General features: G+C 41.3%; 1 protein-coding gene across 3 annotated transcripts in view; it reads left to right on the plus strand.

Annotated features, from left to right (window-relative positions):
* SEMA5B (semaphorin 5B) overlaps positions 1-14,744 on the plus strand; it is a 283,952-nt gene that overhangs the window by 163,537 nt on the left and 105,671 nt on the right. For all 3 annotated transcript variants that reach the window (XM_065671441.1, XM_065671442.1, XM_065671443.1), the window contains one exon: positions 6,131-6,176. In XM_065671441.1, coding sequence (XP_065527513.1) covers positions 6,131-6,176 — 46 coding nt within the window. The remainder of the gene's footprint in view (positions 1-6,130; positions 6,177-14,744) is intronic.

The raw sequence follows: 14,744 nt of genomic DNA on the forward strand, positions 1-14,744 counted from the left end.
TTTTAAGGAAGGATGATGTACCAGACAAGTTCTTTTTCAATAGAAACAAAATTACTGCTTAATTAGGATACAGATCTTAAGGGAGATGCTGGCTCCCCACCTTTTCTCCAGCATGTGTATGCCAGGCCATTCTAGTGAATCACTGAAGTAGCCTTTGCAAACAGATTGTCATATTACACTCTGGATCAGACATGTAATTAACTCCTGAGAGCAACGGCCAGAATCATCCTTCAGGAGCTGGGTTTCTTGGAATGGTTGGCTAGTTCAGAAATGTGGATAACTAACTGATAAGTTCAGCCACAGCTGAACCAACATAGAGGTACTGTGAATTAATGTAGCATGAGACTTGGTAGCCAGGAGCCCTGGAGCATGATGTCCATTCTATCACTGACTTGCTGTGTGCTTTGGAGAAGGTCATTTAACCTGTTTCTGCCTCATTTTCTCCATTAGTATTAGGGGGAGGGATGATACTAACCAGCTCCCAGGGAGTCATGAAGCACAATTAAGCGGTGTTTGTCATATAGTGTGGAAGTATAAAGTATATCTAAGGCCTTCAGGAGCAAAGATAGGAAGAGCTGACAAAAATTGCTGGCTCCTAGCCCAAGGCTCACTCCCAGGACATGGCTTCCAGGAGTGCCAGAAGGGGGCATTTGGTTTGTCATATGCATAATTCTGTGTCTTCTTTTGTATCACCCAAAGGACCCTGTTCTGTTAATTATTTTTCTTATCTACACTGTGAAAGTTGTGAGTCCCTCTTGCAGACCTGGCTCCAGATTGCAGTACAATCCCCACCTCGGGAGGGGAGGTGGAGGGACAGATGCTGATCTCTTCTCCATGGCATCCAGTAGTAGGATGCATGGGAATGGTTCAAAGCTGTGACCAGGGGAGGTATGGACTGGACATTAGGAAGCATTATTTTACTGAGAGAATGGTCAAACACTTTAACAGGCTTCCTAGAGAGGTGGTCCATGCCGCAAGTGTTTAAGAGGTGTTTGGATAGCCCTGAATTGGTCAGTCATGGATTACGTGATTGTTGTAGGTCCCTTCCAGCTGAAATGATATATTGTATTCTATTCTACAAGTATAGGGAATGCCTTCTCAGATCACTACCAGTGAGTCTCCAGTACCTCACCTAGGTTGTGCTGGATGCCTGTTTCAGTGCAGTACTAGCCCCCAAAGGGAGAGCAACTCTTTGCTCAATCCTCTTCAGCTTTTCCTAAATTCTTTCTTTTTTTTATTTTTTTTTTTTTAATCAAACATTATTATCAGCTTCTGTTGGCTTTCTTTCTACCTGCAGGGCAAATGTCTGTGTACAAAGATAGCCTGCCCTGTAACAAGGGAGGGGTAAGCTTCGGATGCTCACTGTAAAGGGGCAGGCATGAAGCAACACACAAGCAGGTGTACATGTCTTGTAGTGATACAGACCAGCTGAGATAAAGCAGTGTATTGTTGGTCTCTGCATGTCAAAGTCCTGAGAGGTTCTGGTGGTGGTCAGCACTGGGAATCTCATGGCTCCAGATTTGCTAGCAGGGGTTGTCCTGAAGCACAGACAGGTTATCTTACTTGCTTGGTATGTGTGTGGGGGGACAGTGTTGGGAAACATAAATGAACCTTACTCATTTAAATAGAAAACATATTCTGAAACTACAGTAGCCTTTCATTTACACCCATTCAGTCCACTGACTGCAAGGATGTCCCCGCTTATCCACCACACAGAACTGTAAAGCATGCTCTCTTTTGGTTAGGAGGAAGCACCTTTTAATCAGTCAGCACTGCAGCTGACAGATGTAGTGCCTGAAAAGAGGCACAGAAAAAGAGGCCTCAACAAGTGACTGAAGCATGTTGCAACCCTTATAATTTTGGAACTCCTAAGAGGAAGGGTCTCTGCTATTATTCAAGCACTCTTATTATGTGGCTTCCTGTTGGAAGGGTTTAATTTGTCTTGTAGCTCTGTCGCTCAGTGGTATCATAGATGAAGTACTTTGCCTTCCCTGTAAATTGTTTCAAGGCCAGGCAATGTGTGAACAAGTGCATGGGCAGCATGTTACAGAGTTCATCCAAGGTGCACTTGGCTATAGGAAATAAACACTTAATAAGCAGCTTTGACTTGGGAATGTCATGGCAAACAGATTTAAGTGGATATATTCTTCCATCCTTTCTCGAAACACATCTCAGCTGCTCTCCTGCTGTTCTGGTACATATGCTTTGTGGTACCAGGCACGGTGAGCACTTAATCATTTTACAAGCCAGCCAAATACAAATTGCAAAGCCAATTAACAAATACAGGATTTATGCTGCAGCTTGGCTGTGTTCATATGCTGACTAGCACAGAGGGCCCAGTCTGGGAAAGTAATTCAACATCTATTCAATTTCCACAAGTGTAAATGGCACTTCGGCAGAGGTTTACAAGCTATGCCCCAACTTCAGGGGCAAGTTATTCTTGTAAACAGGGCATAGACTAATGGACCAGGAGATCAGCTCCTGGTTGTGCTACAGATAGACTCTGTGACATCGACTGAATTGGTCAATCTGTGCTTTAAATTTCAATGGGAACAATATCTCTTTTTTACTCTTCTGCATACATGTAGATGGCAAATTTTTCAAGACCAGGTTGTATAGAGCATGAGGGCCTTACAGCACCCAGCTTCCTGTATCTGAGCTGGGGATAATATCACCCTGTAATCAGGGGTGACAGAGAGAGGAACCACTCTCTCAGGTTGTTTAAATAGGCATCTGCTGTGATTCAGTCTCCAGAGGAACCGCCATCAACCCACTTTGTGTGTAAACACAACAAAACCACAGTCTTGGCTGAGACTTCAGGGCATTACTGTTTAACGTGGGCTTTTTCAGAAATGCAGTGATGTTCATAAATAAGGAAGTAGTGATAATAATTAGCAGTTTGAGGCAGCTTTTAATGTGTATAATACCATTTGTCCCAGAGTACTTGGAGGAGCATAGCCACTTGCTTTGGAGATGCAGCCAGCTCTGGGATGAAACAAAGCTTGTGCTTTAGTACCGTGGAGTGAAGTTTCATAGCTTTTAGGACAAAAAGTGAGGGGGAAGGTTGTCCTATCCCTCCAAGTTTCTGCACCAGCTTTTTATGCAGGAGAAGGAGTTACCAGAATAGCTGGTTGCATCAGGCAATCTCTCTTCTGGCCTACTCCAAATGGGTTTAATTGAAGAGAGGAAGGAATTAGCCAATGTTCGCTTACAAGACAAAATGGGAGGGAAAAAAAAAAAAAGGAAAATGCCAAGAAGGCACCTCATCCATTCACGCAGAGATCTCAGTGTTCTCTCATATTTCTTAATAGTACTCTTTCAGCTGCTTTAAATTATAGTTCAGCAAGGTATTAAACAGACATAACTTCGAACACAAGCAGAAAAAAGGACACAAATGGGGCAATTCAAGGCACAATAAACCATGCCCATCATTCAGAAACCTTGCTCATTCTGGGGCTGAAATTGCAGTTAAAATGCAGTTCATAAAAATGGCACTGTCTTATTCCGCAGATCTTTCCCCTTGGCCTTTTACTCTCGGTATAGCTTTATAGAAGAAGTACGGCTAAAAGAGCATGTTATTAATTAAGGATTAGTCAGTTCTAGCTGCGCAGGTCAACTGGAGTCCAGAGGTGCCTCTGATAGCCTAGTTGGTCTGCCCGTGTTTATATTACTGCTGAAGAGATATGAGAGGGATCAAACAAAAAAGAACTGCCAGTGGCTGTGCACACGTTAGGTGAGGCAAGCTGATAAAAAAATGTAGGGAAGCCTTGTTTTCTGTAGGAAACCACAAGGTAAGACTTAGAGAGCTGAGGTTAGCATGATGCCTTTGGAAGATCATTGTGCTTTTCACATTTTAGTACTACATTCCTGCTTGGTTTGGGTCTCAGCCGCGGGAGTGGCTTTGTCCAGGTGCTACACAGCAGTCACTGAGAGGACAGAGACTGGATTTATTTAAATGGACATTACTCCTGTCTGCATCTGTTTTGGCTGAGTGCAACAAAAATTGTGTCCTTTAGATACATCTGTTCCATTAAGGGTATTTTAGTTGAATTTGCTTTGCAGTGCTATCAGGGAAAAAAACACCCTAATATTAAAATTTATTACTCAGTCAAACTGTCCAGCTTTTTACCAGACTAAAACAAGGAGCTCAAATCTGCATTATAAGACTTCCAAAATCAATGCATTTAAATAGCATGCTTAACAACAGGATAGCAACTTCAAGTCCCTAGTTATGAGACCTTTCTCCTTAGGATGTTGTAAGATTGGAGACCAGTGGCATGCTTAACTTCTCCAGGAGAGGGCTTATTCCATGATGTCTCGTGTCCTGTTTTGGTGAGAGTAGCATATGCTTTTCTAAGGGAGCTGTCAGATCAGCCACTGGCTGAGAATTTATCTCCTTTTTGAAATTTTAGCTGTGTGTTAGCTTAGTGTCTCTGGTCTGTGCCTGCATCTACAGGACATAATATTGAAGTCTGTAGCTAGTGCCGAAGAGTTAATAACAAATTATTCGGGAAAGCATGCAGCCCTTTGAGACACTGTACAGTAGACCTGCTGGACCTCCAGAAGAAGGAGAGAAGAAGATAGAAGTGCGTGTGTGTGTGTACTTCTCTGCATACTTACATGACATATAATAATTACTGATACATTTTGTTGAGATATTGCTAATGGGTCTTATTCTTCTCTGGGTAACCAGTCCCAATACAGAATAGGGTGGTGCAAACCAGAGCTACAGCAACGGAAGATTTGGTACCAGGAGTCTGACTTCCTAAGTTCCCCATCATCCTTGTCCCCATCCTTTACTGACAGCAGCAGTTGAGACCATTTGATTTATTCATAAATTGGATCAAAGTATACATGCAACCCTGATTATGACTTAGGTGAGACGATATACAAGTGAGAGATAACAAAAGAAGGAAAAACTGCCCATGCCTTGCAGCATTGTCACCCGATATGAATCTCTTGTATGTTGAAGTCTGAATTACTTTCTTTGCTTGGGCAGAGTGTGCTACTGGCTACAGACCCTAAACAAGACTATCCAGAAGAGTCTTTAGGACCTTTCCCTCAGTATAGAAGGTTTTCATTGATTTCTCTGACTTCAGTGACCTAAGCCTGGAACTTGGCTTTTTTACCAGGTATCAGAATGTCTGTATACTGGCACTTTCACAGCAGATTAAGCTGTATCATCAAAGCTGCACTTTCTACAATTTAAATAGAGCTACCTCCAAAAACATAGTTCACCTGGTATAACATAAAAGTGTCTTCTCTGGAAGATTGTGGTGACAGGGATGTTGGAAAAGGATCACAGCTCTTTAAACCCCTGACAGATGGGATGAAAGGTATGAAGTTAGCCATGGACAAACCCCTCAAGCACGCAATCAATTCCGTATGGCTTAATAAATCAGTTTATTCCTGGTAACTGCATTGTCTTAGCAAGCAAAAATGTGAAATTAATCCTGTTAACTAAGCCTCATCCATAGATGTTTATACAAATGTGTGTTCCCTCCTATTTGTGATGTGATATGAACATGCAGAAGAAGGGTTATAGGGGCTCAGTGGATGTGTTGTATCTCATGCTACAGTGAATTTTGTCAGGAATTCCCTTGCTTTGCCTGTGGAGATGCAATGACAGGAGTATAGGGAGTATCTGCAGTCACTGCCTTGATTTCCCTGCTGGCTTTCTGTGCAGAGAGATTCTGCTGAGAAGTATCTGTCCTCTTCTCCTCCTTTTCCATAAAGTTCTCAATGGGAGTACCCACAAGGACAGGCTTGGAAGGAATGTACTACATGAGTCAGCTTTGCTCTGGCTGGCTTCTGTCCATCTCCAGTTTTCTCAGAATGCAGAGAAGAACATGAGTGCTGCAGTCCCTGTGTCACTGAGATGTCATTGTGGTTCTTCGTTATGGATTCTGGAATGTTTTATTCCAGACCTGCTCTGAGCTTTGTTACAAGGTTCCTTAAGACACTGATGAACAAGGAGAATATAACTATTTTTGCATTCTGTGGAGAGGAGCCCAAGAAAGGCTTGTTGTTTGTAGAAATGAATGACCAAAAACTATGACTTGCTTTTATAACTTTTCCCATCCTTCTTCAGTAGCCTAACAGTATGTAATTTTTCTGCTTGTTCATGCAGGAACTACCTCTTCAGACTTAGCCTACACAACATTTCTCTTATTCAGGTATGTTCACTTTTTACTCTCTTGTTTTATTTGACTTGCTAATGACTGTTCTGTGATATTTGATGTACATTTTCAGAGGGCTGCATAGTGTAAATTTACCCAGAGTGGTGGAGCAGGGAGAAGACGAAGTCAGAACCAGATGCTTATTCCTGCTTCAATGATAATGCTGGGGGAAGGGCTCCTCTACACTTCCCCATTTGGACAGCACTCTCAGCTCTTGATTCATGAGTGTTTGGATGGTAACAGGATCTGCCAAAAAATCTGGCATCTTAAGGAACAAAGCATGTAGTGTGACTGATACATGCTTAAGCACAACAATCAATAGAAATCCTTGGCTTTCATTAGAGATAACAGCAACATGTAGGAGAAGCTTTTACTGTTCTTGTCCATCCTCATTTTTAGCCATTATTGACCTTTGTGACCACAGAATGCTGAGGAGCTGTGTTTTCTGAATGCATTACTAAAAATGAGGTTGGACTTGCTAGCATTCCAGAGGCAAAATGGGTTAAAAAATGTATGTTACCTCTGGCAGAATGGAGGCAAAGCAGCTAAGGTCTGAAAATTGTTTGCAAATATCCAGCAAGATTAGGACTTTCCTCCCACAGCACTGAACCTTGAATTGAAAGATGCAGCAGAAATTGTTAGTGAAAACCCCAGATGCTTATCTTTAAATAAATACTTATGCTCTGGGATATTTACATCTTTTCAGTTGCTAGAGCACCAGAGATGTATTTAGCACATTTCAGACAGACTGAAGGGCCTTCCTTCTTTACCTGACCATGCAAAGAAACCATCATAGTAGTACTGCCAGCCATTCCAATGTGCACAAGCTTTTTGCTGCTAGTAAGAATTACAAGTATAGCTGGAAAGAAGAAAATACTGTTAATGGTTGTAAAATGCATCGAATCTTCCTTTAAAAGGAAAACAAAGTCCAAAGTTACCAATGACAACAATAAAGGGTTAGAGAAGCTGAAACTCCCATTTGGCAACAGTTTCCCTTTGCAGTACCATATTAGCATGGCTGGAATGCTTCCAGAGAACACACAGGAGAGGGAAGTCTCTGCAGTTATGTGAGGTGTCATACCTTCTGCAGTATCTGTTATCACACTGCCTGACACAGCCTCTTGCGCTTGTCAGACAAGGGATCCCCTTCCATGAAACCCAGCTATAATCTCCCTTATACACTTCCGAAGTCAGGCTTGGCTTGGGCCCTTTCAGCACAGTGAGTTTCCTTTCCTACACTGCAAACATGGGAAGTCTCCTTCTATAGCACTGGAGGATGCTGTGAGATCTCCGGCTAACATAATAAGCTTAGTTTGCTTCTACTTTCTGGATGTATCCGGTCACTTTGCCAAGACTTTTTGCATGACAAAGAGAGCATGGAATTATGTTGACACACGTGTTGGGAATGATGGAAGCGATTGTTTCCCAACCTAATGGTTGCCTAAGTAGCTGCTTGGCTTCTCTCCATAAAGCACATGATGTGGCTTAGAGGGACCCCCTCCCACCTACCATTCGCTGTGCATCATTTTAAAGATCAGATCTGAAACTGAGACAAGAAATGCAAAGAATTTGCCATTAGCTCTGTAGGGGGTGAGAGTGCAGTTTAAGAAGGAATGACAATGCTAATTTGGGTTGTTTTGTATCTCCCCTTTGCTGGTAAATAAAATACAGTGTGGATGTTGTCAGGCCTGATTCGGCGATAGTTTTTCATCTTGAGGTTGTAGTCTGATTTATTTCTGCTGATGGGACTTACTCTTCAGGTTGCAAAATCAATTAAAATGAGCAAAGTTTCTTTATCAACTTCAAGGTTCATTTTGTGAAACTGCGAAGAATATCCTGAAAATACGTTTTAGAAGTCTTCAGTTCCAGAAGCTGAAGTTATGGTATTACTCGTGAATCTGTGTTGGACTGCCATTAGTATAAACTTAATTTTGTAATCTCCACAGCAAAGAACATTCTGCAGTATCACGTAGCCACTCCATGTAGTTTCAATAGGAAGTTATTGTCTTAGAATAGGAGCCGACTAAAAGACAAAATTTAGTGCATTATATGGGCAAGTTATTGGATAAGAGTTGTGTAAAATGATAGCATTACCCTTTAGAGGAGTTGACATTTCAGGGGAGGGGAAGTAGAGGTAGATTTTAGGATGTGGACCAAAGGGCTCATTTCTTTTCCGTTCTTAGCACTCAGCTGCTCCACCATGTGCTGAAGTTTCCTCCTCACTTTGAATTTTCTGCTGGTTCCGCTGAGGTTGTTTCTCCAAGAGCGTAGCACTGAGCTTTTACATGAGAACTAGTGAGTGGAGTGGAGCAGACGCTGAAGCAGAGTAAACTTTTCTGCTCTGCAGAACAAAATGTCCCAGCTTCTCTGAGATTTCCCCCCCTCCCTCTTTGTTTCTTAAATGTGTTTCAGAAATTCCATTTGGGGACCTGAAAATCCTTTCACCAAATGGGTTTTAGTTGCGTGAAAAACTTTGGTGGTGGTGAACTTTTTCTGTGAGAAACATTTTTGCGTGAATGCCAATATCCAGAAGGAATTTGAAGGCATTTGGGATCGCTTGTGATTTGGTCTGCTTGTCTTTCTTGCCAAAATTGTTAAAGAATTTTTTAAAATCAGCATCTTGAGATGCCCCAGGTGGGGGATACAAAAGCACCTGTTAATTTCGGAAACTTTGGCATGTAGCATTCAAATCCTTGCAGCAGTCAAGGCACAGTTCTAAAATGAATACTGTTCCCTAAATCTTTCAGCATCTCTTACACAAAATCCCTGCAACGTGTTTCATCTCCATCTTTAACTGTTTGTCAGTTGCAAGCTCTAAGTATTAGCCATTTTCTAGAACACATTTTAAAACCGATGTGCACTTGGAGCACACGCTGTGTAATTTATGCATGGGTCTGAAACAAGGTTAGCTCCTAATCTGCAGCTTTCACAGTGAGGCCATAGAAAAGTCAGTTTTATACCGGAGTTTGTAATTAACAGAGTAGGTGGAAGGGTCATTTAAAGAACATAAGCCTTTGAGCAAATTTTAAAAAATGCATGATGCTGATTAGGACTTCTTTGGTAAGGAATGCTGTTCTCTGGTGTGCGTTAAAAGCAGGCTGCTTGGCAGGCATTTCCTAAATCCCAGTGCAGTGCCTACCCCCTGTTCACCCTGATTTTACCTGAACTTAGAGTTCTCGAATGAACTGAGTGGGAAATGATTTTCCAACCTTTTTGAGGTGCCACCGAGATGGAAACAAGACTTTTTTTTTTTTTCTGTTTTTGTAAAATCTGAAAGAGGAGATAGAGTCATGGTTACTTGGGATGCAAATATCCCGGGTCAAGTTATTTTCTGAAGCATCAAGAGAGAGGATTTGAATGTGCATTTCTCTCATCTCAAGCAATTGACCTGGTTTGTTTGGGGCATCTTTTTTCCTTTTCCTTCCTTTATGTTTCTGACCAAAAATTTCCCTCTGGATCCAAGTGTTCCTTCTGGACTCTCATCTGAGAAGTTTAATAGAAACTGTTAGAATTTAATAAAATGTTTATATTTCAATTATTTGTTTTAATGGAAGATTTTTTGTGACAAAGTTTCTAACTAGTCCTGTGTATGCGGAGCAGTTATTATCAGGTTAATAGGATTAAAAATACTTCAAGAGTCTGCATGTATTCCCTTTCTTAAGAATATACTGTATTTTAACAGAATATGAAATAATGAATGGGTGCAGGTATTGCAAAACTAATCAGGAGACATAAATTTTTTCATCTGTTAAGAAGGACAAAAATCTTTGAGATTAAAATATGCTTTATTTAACAATCTAATCTTTTTCTTGAGGACAAGAAAAAAGTGAGGACTAAGTTCAGAGAAAGGACATGATAGTTCCCCCACAGTCATAAGCCTGAATTTGGTAGGATTGCCTGTGGAGTTACATGCTGTCCAGTACCACCTGGGCTGCCAGAACCTAGATCTCCAATTACAACTGCCCCACTGCAAAACAGGAAAATGCTACAAAAGACACAACTTTCTTTTCTTTTGCTCCAGATTTATAAATAAGAATGCCTACATTCATGTGGGCACTTTGAAGAGTATTACCTGGTCACTAGGGCAAAACACGATGACCTTCTCAGTCTCACTGGAGGCATAAGACTTAAACCCAAGTTTGAAGTCAGTAACCTGCTTAGGCAGCATCAGTTTTTAAGGATCGATCTGAAGCTAATTGAAATCATTTTCTTTCTGCTGATATTTTTGAGCTTGGAATGGACATTTTTTTTTCAAACCTGAAACAGGGACAAAACATTTCTGTATGGTCCTGTAGCAGATGAACAGCAGCTACGCATCCAGTACATTTCCAGTAAGGATGGTTTCACCCCAGATATTCTTCCCTCAATCTAAGGAGCAGAAACATTCCTGCTACAGAGAAGAAGCTCTTAAACTGCACAGCTGCTCCTGAAGACACACCTCCCCCCCTGCTGCTCCCTGGAGGGATCTTTATCTCTGTGGCATAATCACTAGTAAATCAACAGTATGTATCAACAAAGTATAGTTAATAATAATAAAACTTGCCTATCAGTCCTCAGTATGTCACATACCAACAACTGGGACAGGTTTCATATTTTGTACTTTACATCAAACAGAGCATTAAATGCATTATTTTCTGCTTATTTAGGACTCAGTAGTGTCACATTTATTTATTCACTGATGAGAAACATGCTCTGGAAGTGTGTAGAAGTGTGAGGAGTGGTGGCAGAGTTTAACTTGGGTTTTCTCTGTGTAGTTGAATAAAATATGACAAACAAACCCAATGGGAAGTAGTGAGTAATATGGTTTACAGCACAAATTGTCACTCAAGTAATCTTTCCTGGTGAAAGTATTTCACTGGGAAATTTTAAGGATTCAGAATATGTTCACAAAGCCCTGGCACTCATCAGAGAACTTACAAATAATAGATAAATCTTACATCCCCCAGAGATGCTGGATAGGCACCAGATGAGGCTTGGAGGGCCTGAATTTGTACTGCTGGTTCTGCCCATGGGCTCCTGAGGGAAAGTTAATCTGCCCAGTTTATCTGCCTGGTCTTTGCTTGTGTACGAAATAGGAATATCGCACTTCCTTATAAAATGTTGTGATTTTTTTTTTGTCAGCAAAAAAAGATAAAAGTATCGCATTTCAGAGTTACTTGCAGAAACATTCTTGAGCCAGTCATTCCCAGTTTTCAAAATATCCTTTCAAAAATCATGAGGAAACCAGGCATCTATATGCAGCACAAACCTATGAGTGCTCAGAGGCTGGCCCCAGTTTGCTGAAGATATTTATTTCTTCAATCTATTTGGAGTGTCAAGATTATCATCCAATTTAAAATCCAGTTTGGGAAGTAATTTTGGGAAAGAGTGAGAATACTTTGTGTATCTTTATGTACCCCTGAGCTGCCTGGCAGGAACTCCATTCTGAAATGTTCAGGAATAAGCTTTGCTTTCCAGAAATCATTTTCTTAAAGCAGTTTATTATTTGTTTCTTGCAGATTCCCAGACACAACTTTAAATTATATGGCACATATTTCTAGATAAAACATGCATTTCTTTATTTTTTAGGCCAATGCAGTTCCCTCATTGAAAAACATAATCAAAACCTCTGCTAGAGCAGATGCAGTCTTTAATATGTGGCTCATAGCTGAGTTCTGATTGTGACATATTTTATCAGTATGCTACAGTTTTTATTAACAGATTAACATATAAATCTATTCATAAATCACCTTTCAAAGCTACACCTAAAACCTCTCACTCTCAGTCTAGAGGTTTAAAGCTATTCCATAATAAAGCTTATATTGGCTGAACAAACTTTCCGGCAAATTCAGCTTTTTATTCTTATGGTTTCAGATTCCCAAATAAAATCTACTCCCTGCAATCACCCTTCCTTAAAATGACTGATCAGGAGCTAGGCTGCCGCTTTCAGGCTCAGGTCTCCCCTCCCGTAATCTATCTAAGAGAGAAATTTCTGCCTGGAGTGTGAGATGGGGAAGAAAGCCAGGCATGTCAGACTGGAGGTGACCATGTATGAATGCCATACTTTGTCCTCCATGGACACACTTCACCAGTTCCTTGCTACTGGGAACTGTACTCTTTAGTAAGCTCCAGCATGTTCTGGCGGAAACCAGCCTTGTGCTGATGTTACCCGTCAGCTGAAATTCAGAGAGCAGAGAAAGCAAATCTCTTCTCACATAGCGTTGAGTGATTTCTGAACACAACATCCCCTTTGTCTGGGAGAACACAACTTAGGAGTCCATTTAGAGCCAGTAAAGATTTTAATCCCAGGTTTAGCTTTAAATAAATGCCTGTTTTCCTTTGAGAACTGCCTGAGTTAAGAATATGCTGCACGATCTACTGAGTAAGAATACATTTCAGTATGTGTATTCACATATTGAAATTTGCTAAACTGGCTCAGAGTACACTGCCTACTTGTGATCAGTGTAGTTGCCCTCTAAAGTGAGTAAGTATGGTATAGAAAGTTCTTATATATGTATGTATGCAAGCATGCACAAAAGGATCATATGCATAAGGTTGTACAGCCTGTGAGGGAGCTGTATCTGGATTCATACTTGGCATTAAACAGGGCAGCCTTCTTGGAGTCAGTGAAGGCCACAGAACTGATTTACGTCTGGAGGGGAACTACCTTGTTATGCTTACATGCTGAAGTGAGGTTTGCATGATGACTGTCAGCCGTGGATTGCCAGCCTGCTTTCCTCGGTAATTTGTTCATTGTCATTCCCTCCTTCCCTGCCTCAACTCACATAAACGCAAAAATTACTACAGGGGTTTTGGTCTTTGTCAGCAAACATTATGAGCAGGATTCAGAAACTGAGAATTTAATTAGCTGCTGAAGTCACTTACTGATAACAGTAGCATATTGGGCTCTTTATTTGATAAAACCCTGTCAGGCATTTTATGTGTAGCGAATGAAGACTAATGTTCTTATTCCTTGCAAGTTACACTCAGGGCCATTAAACATCCCTTAGAAAGGGGAGGGGAAAAAGTGGAAAAAAAAAATAAAAATCCCTTGGACTTCTCATTTTTTTGCCACCAATGTTGTTTCTTTATCTTTCTGAAATGTAGTTTGGTTTGCCCTAGTTTAGCCCTTTTTCTCTGTCGACTTGCTTCCCATTCCACTAGCTCCAAAAGGCTCTCGGGGATCTGCATGTACTTACGCCCTGGCTGTCCTCTGCCCTGACGCACGCATTCATCTGTGGCTGCTGTCAACAAATTCAGCTCTGCAGATATTCCTGAGAGGCAAATCAGCCTCTTGTTGTAGGCCACACCTTAGCTAAACTGACATTTTTATTAACTGAGATTTATATAAAAATCTGCTGCTTTTTTATTATTATTACGTTAGGGAAATGGGATATTTTTAGACGTGGGAGAGGTTTGTTCTGTAGTTGCAAATGCTGCCTTACCACAAGGCACAGAAAGCGTTTCTTAGTTGCTTCTGTCCCAGTTAGGAAGCTCTAGTGCAATCATTAGTGAAGGGTCTAAAACAGGATGAGTTTTATGCAGCACCTTTGCTAAGCGTAGTCAATGTGGCAACAGCGACTTACTGAACTTCACGTGCCAAGCAGCGTTCATGCAGCCAGCTTCTGCTTCGTCCTCTCCTGGAAAGATACCTGCCACAGTCTGTCCTGTGTTCAGCAAGCCCAGGTTTGTGGAGGTGGTGAGCTGCCAATCTGTGGAGCCTGGGGAGAGGTCCTGGCACCCTGCTGCAACCAGTGCTGCAGTTTGCCACCTCTTGGGGCTGTGCCCTCAGTGAAGTGCTCTTCCTACCTGTGACCCAGCACCCTGACCTGTCCCTGGCATGGGAGCTGAGCTGCACATGCTCAGAAGTCAGAAGCAAGAGAAGAAAACACAAAGGACTGCATCTTACAAGATGAACAACAGAGTATCTGGGCTAATTATTACAAAAAAAGGAGCAGTTTGGAGTTTGAGGATCTTTTTTTTTTTTTTTTAAGCCTGAAAATATAGAGAAATATCTACATTTTATTCTCAAAACAGGGTTTAGGAGACATCTAAATAATTCATGTCCCTTGCAGTGGCTTTCTGCACAGGATTAAGTTTGACCTTGGTAGTGTCCAGTCATTTATGAGGAAAGCATTAAAAAATCGCCATTTATTGATTTGCATCTCTCTAAAAGGGCCCATGAATGACCTCATGTTTCCTTTAAAACTAACTATTGAGCTCTTAGGAAAAAGGAATTGTTCTATTGTAAATACATATCATGTCAGTGCGTGTGTTTTTCCCTAGATAAATAATCCTACTTTTCTCTGTTAGTAACAGTTTAACTGATGTGTGTTTTACAGCTTCTTTTAAATGCAACAGTTCTGAATGACTAATACAAGGGGATTACTGGCGCCTGGAGCTACACAGCAGAGTCACTAATGTGGCCTGCACAGCTGTTATCAGAGACCCAGAGCTGGGGAGCAGACATGGGAACAATTAGTTCATCATGCCCACAGGACATTGATCCTGTCTCAGCACAGCAGGTGCAGCTTCCCTGAATCCTTTGAAAGCCTCTGAGCTTTGGCCTCCAATGTTTCACCTACC

The sequence above is a fragment of the Lathamus discolor genome, chromosome 3 (genome assembly GCF_037157495.1).
Source record: "Lathamus discolor isolate bLatDis1 chromosome 3, bLatDis1.hap1, whole genome shotgun sequence".
Taxonomy (NCBI): Eukaryota; Metazoa; Chordata; class Aves; order Psittaciformes; family Psittacidae; genus Lathamus; species Lathamus discolor.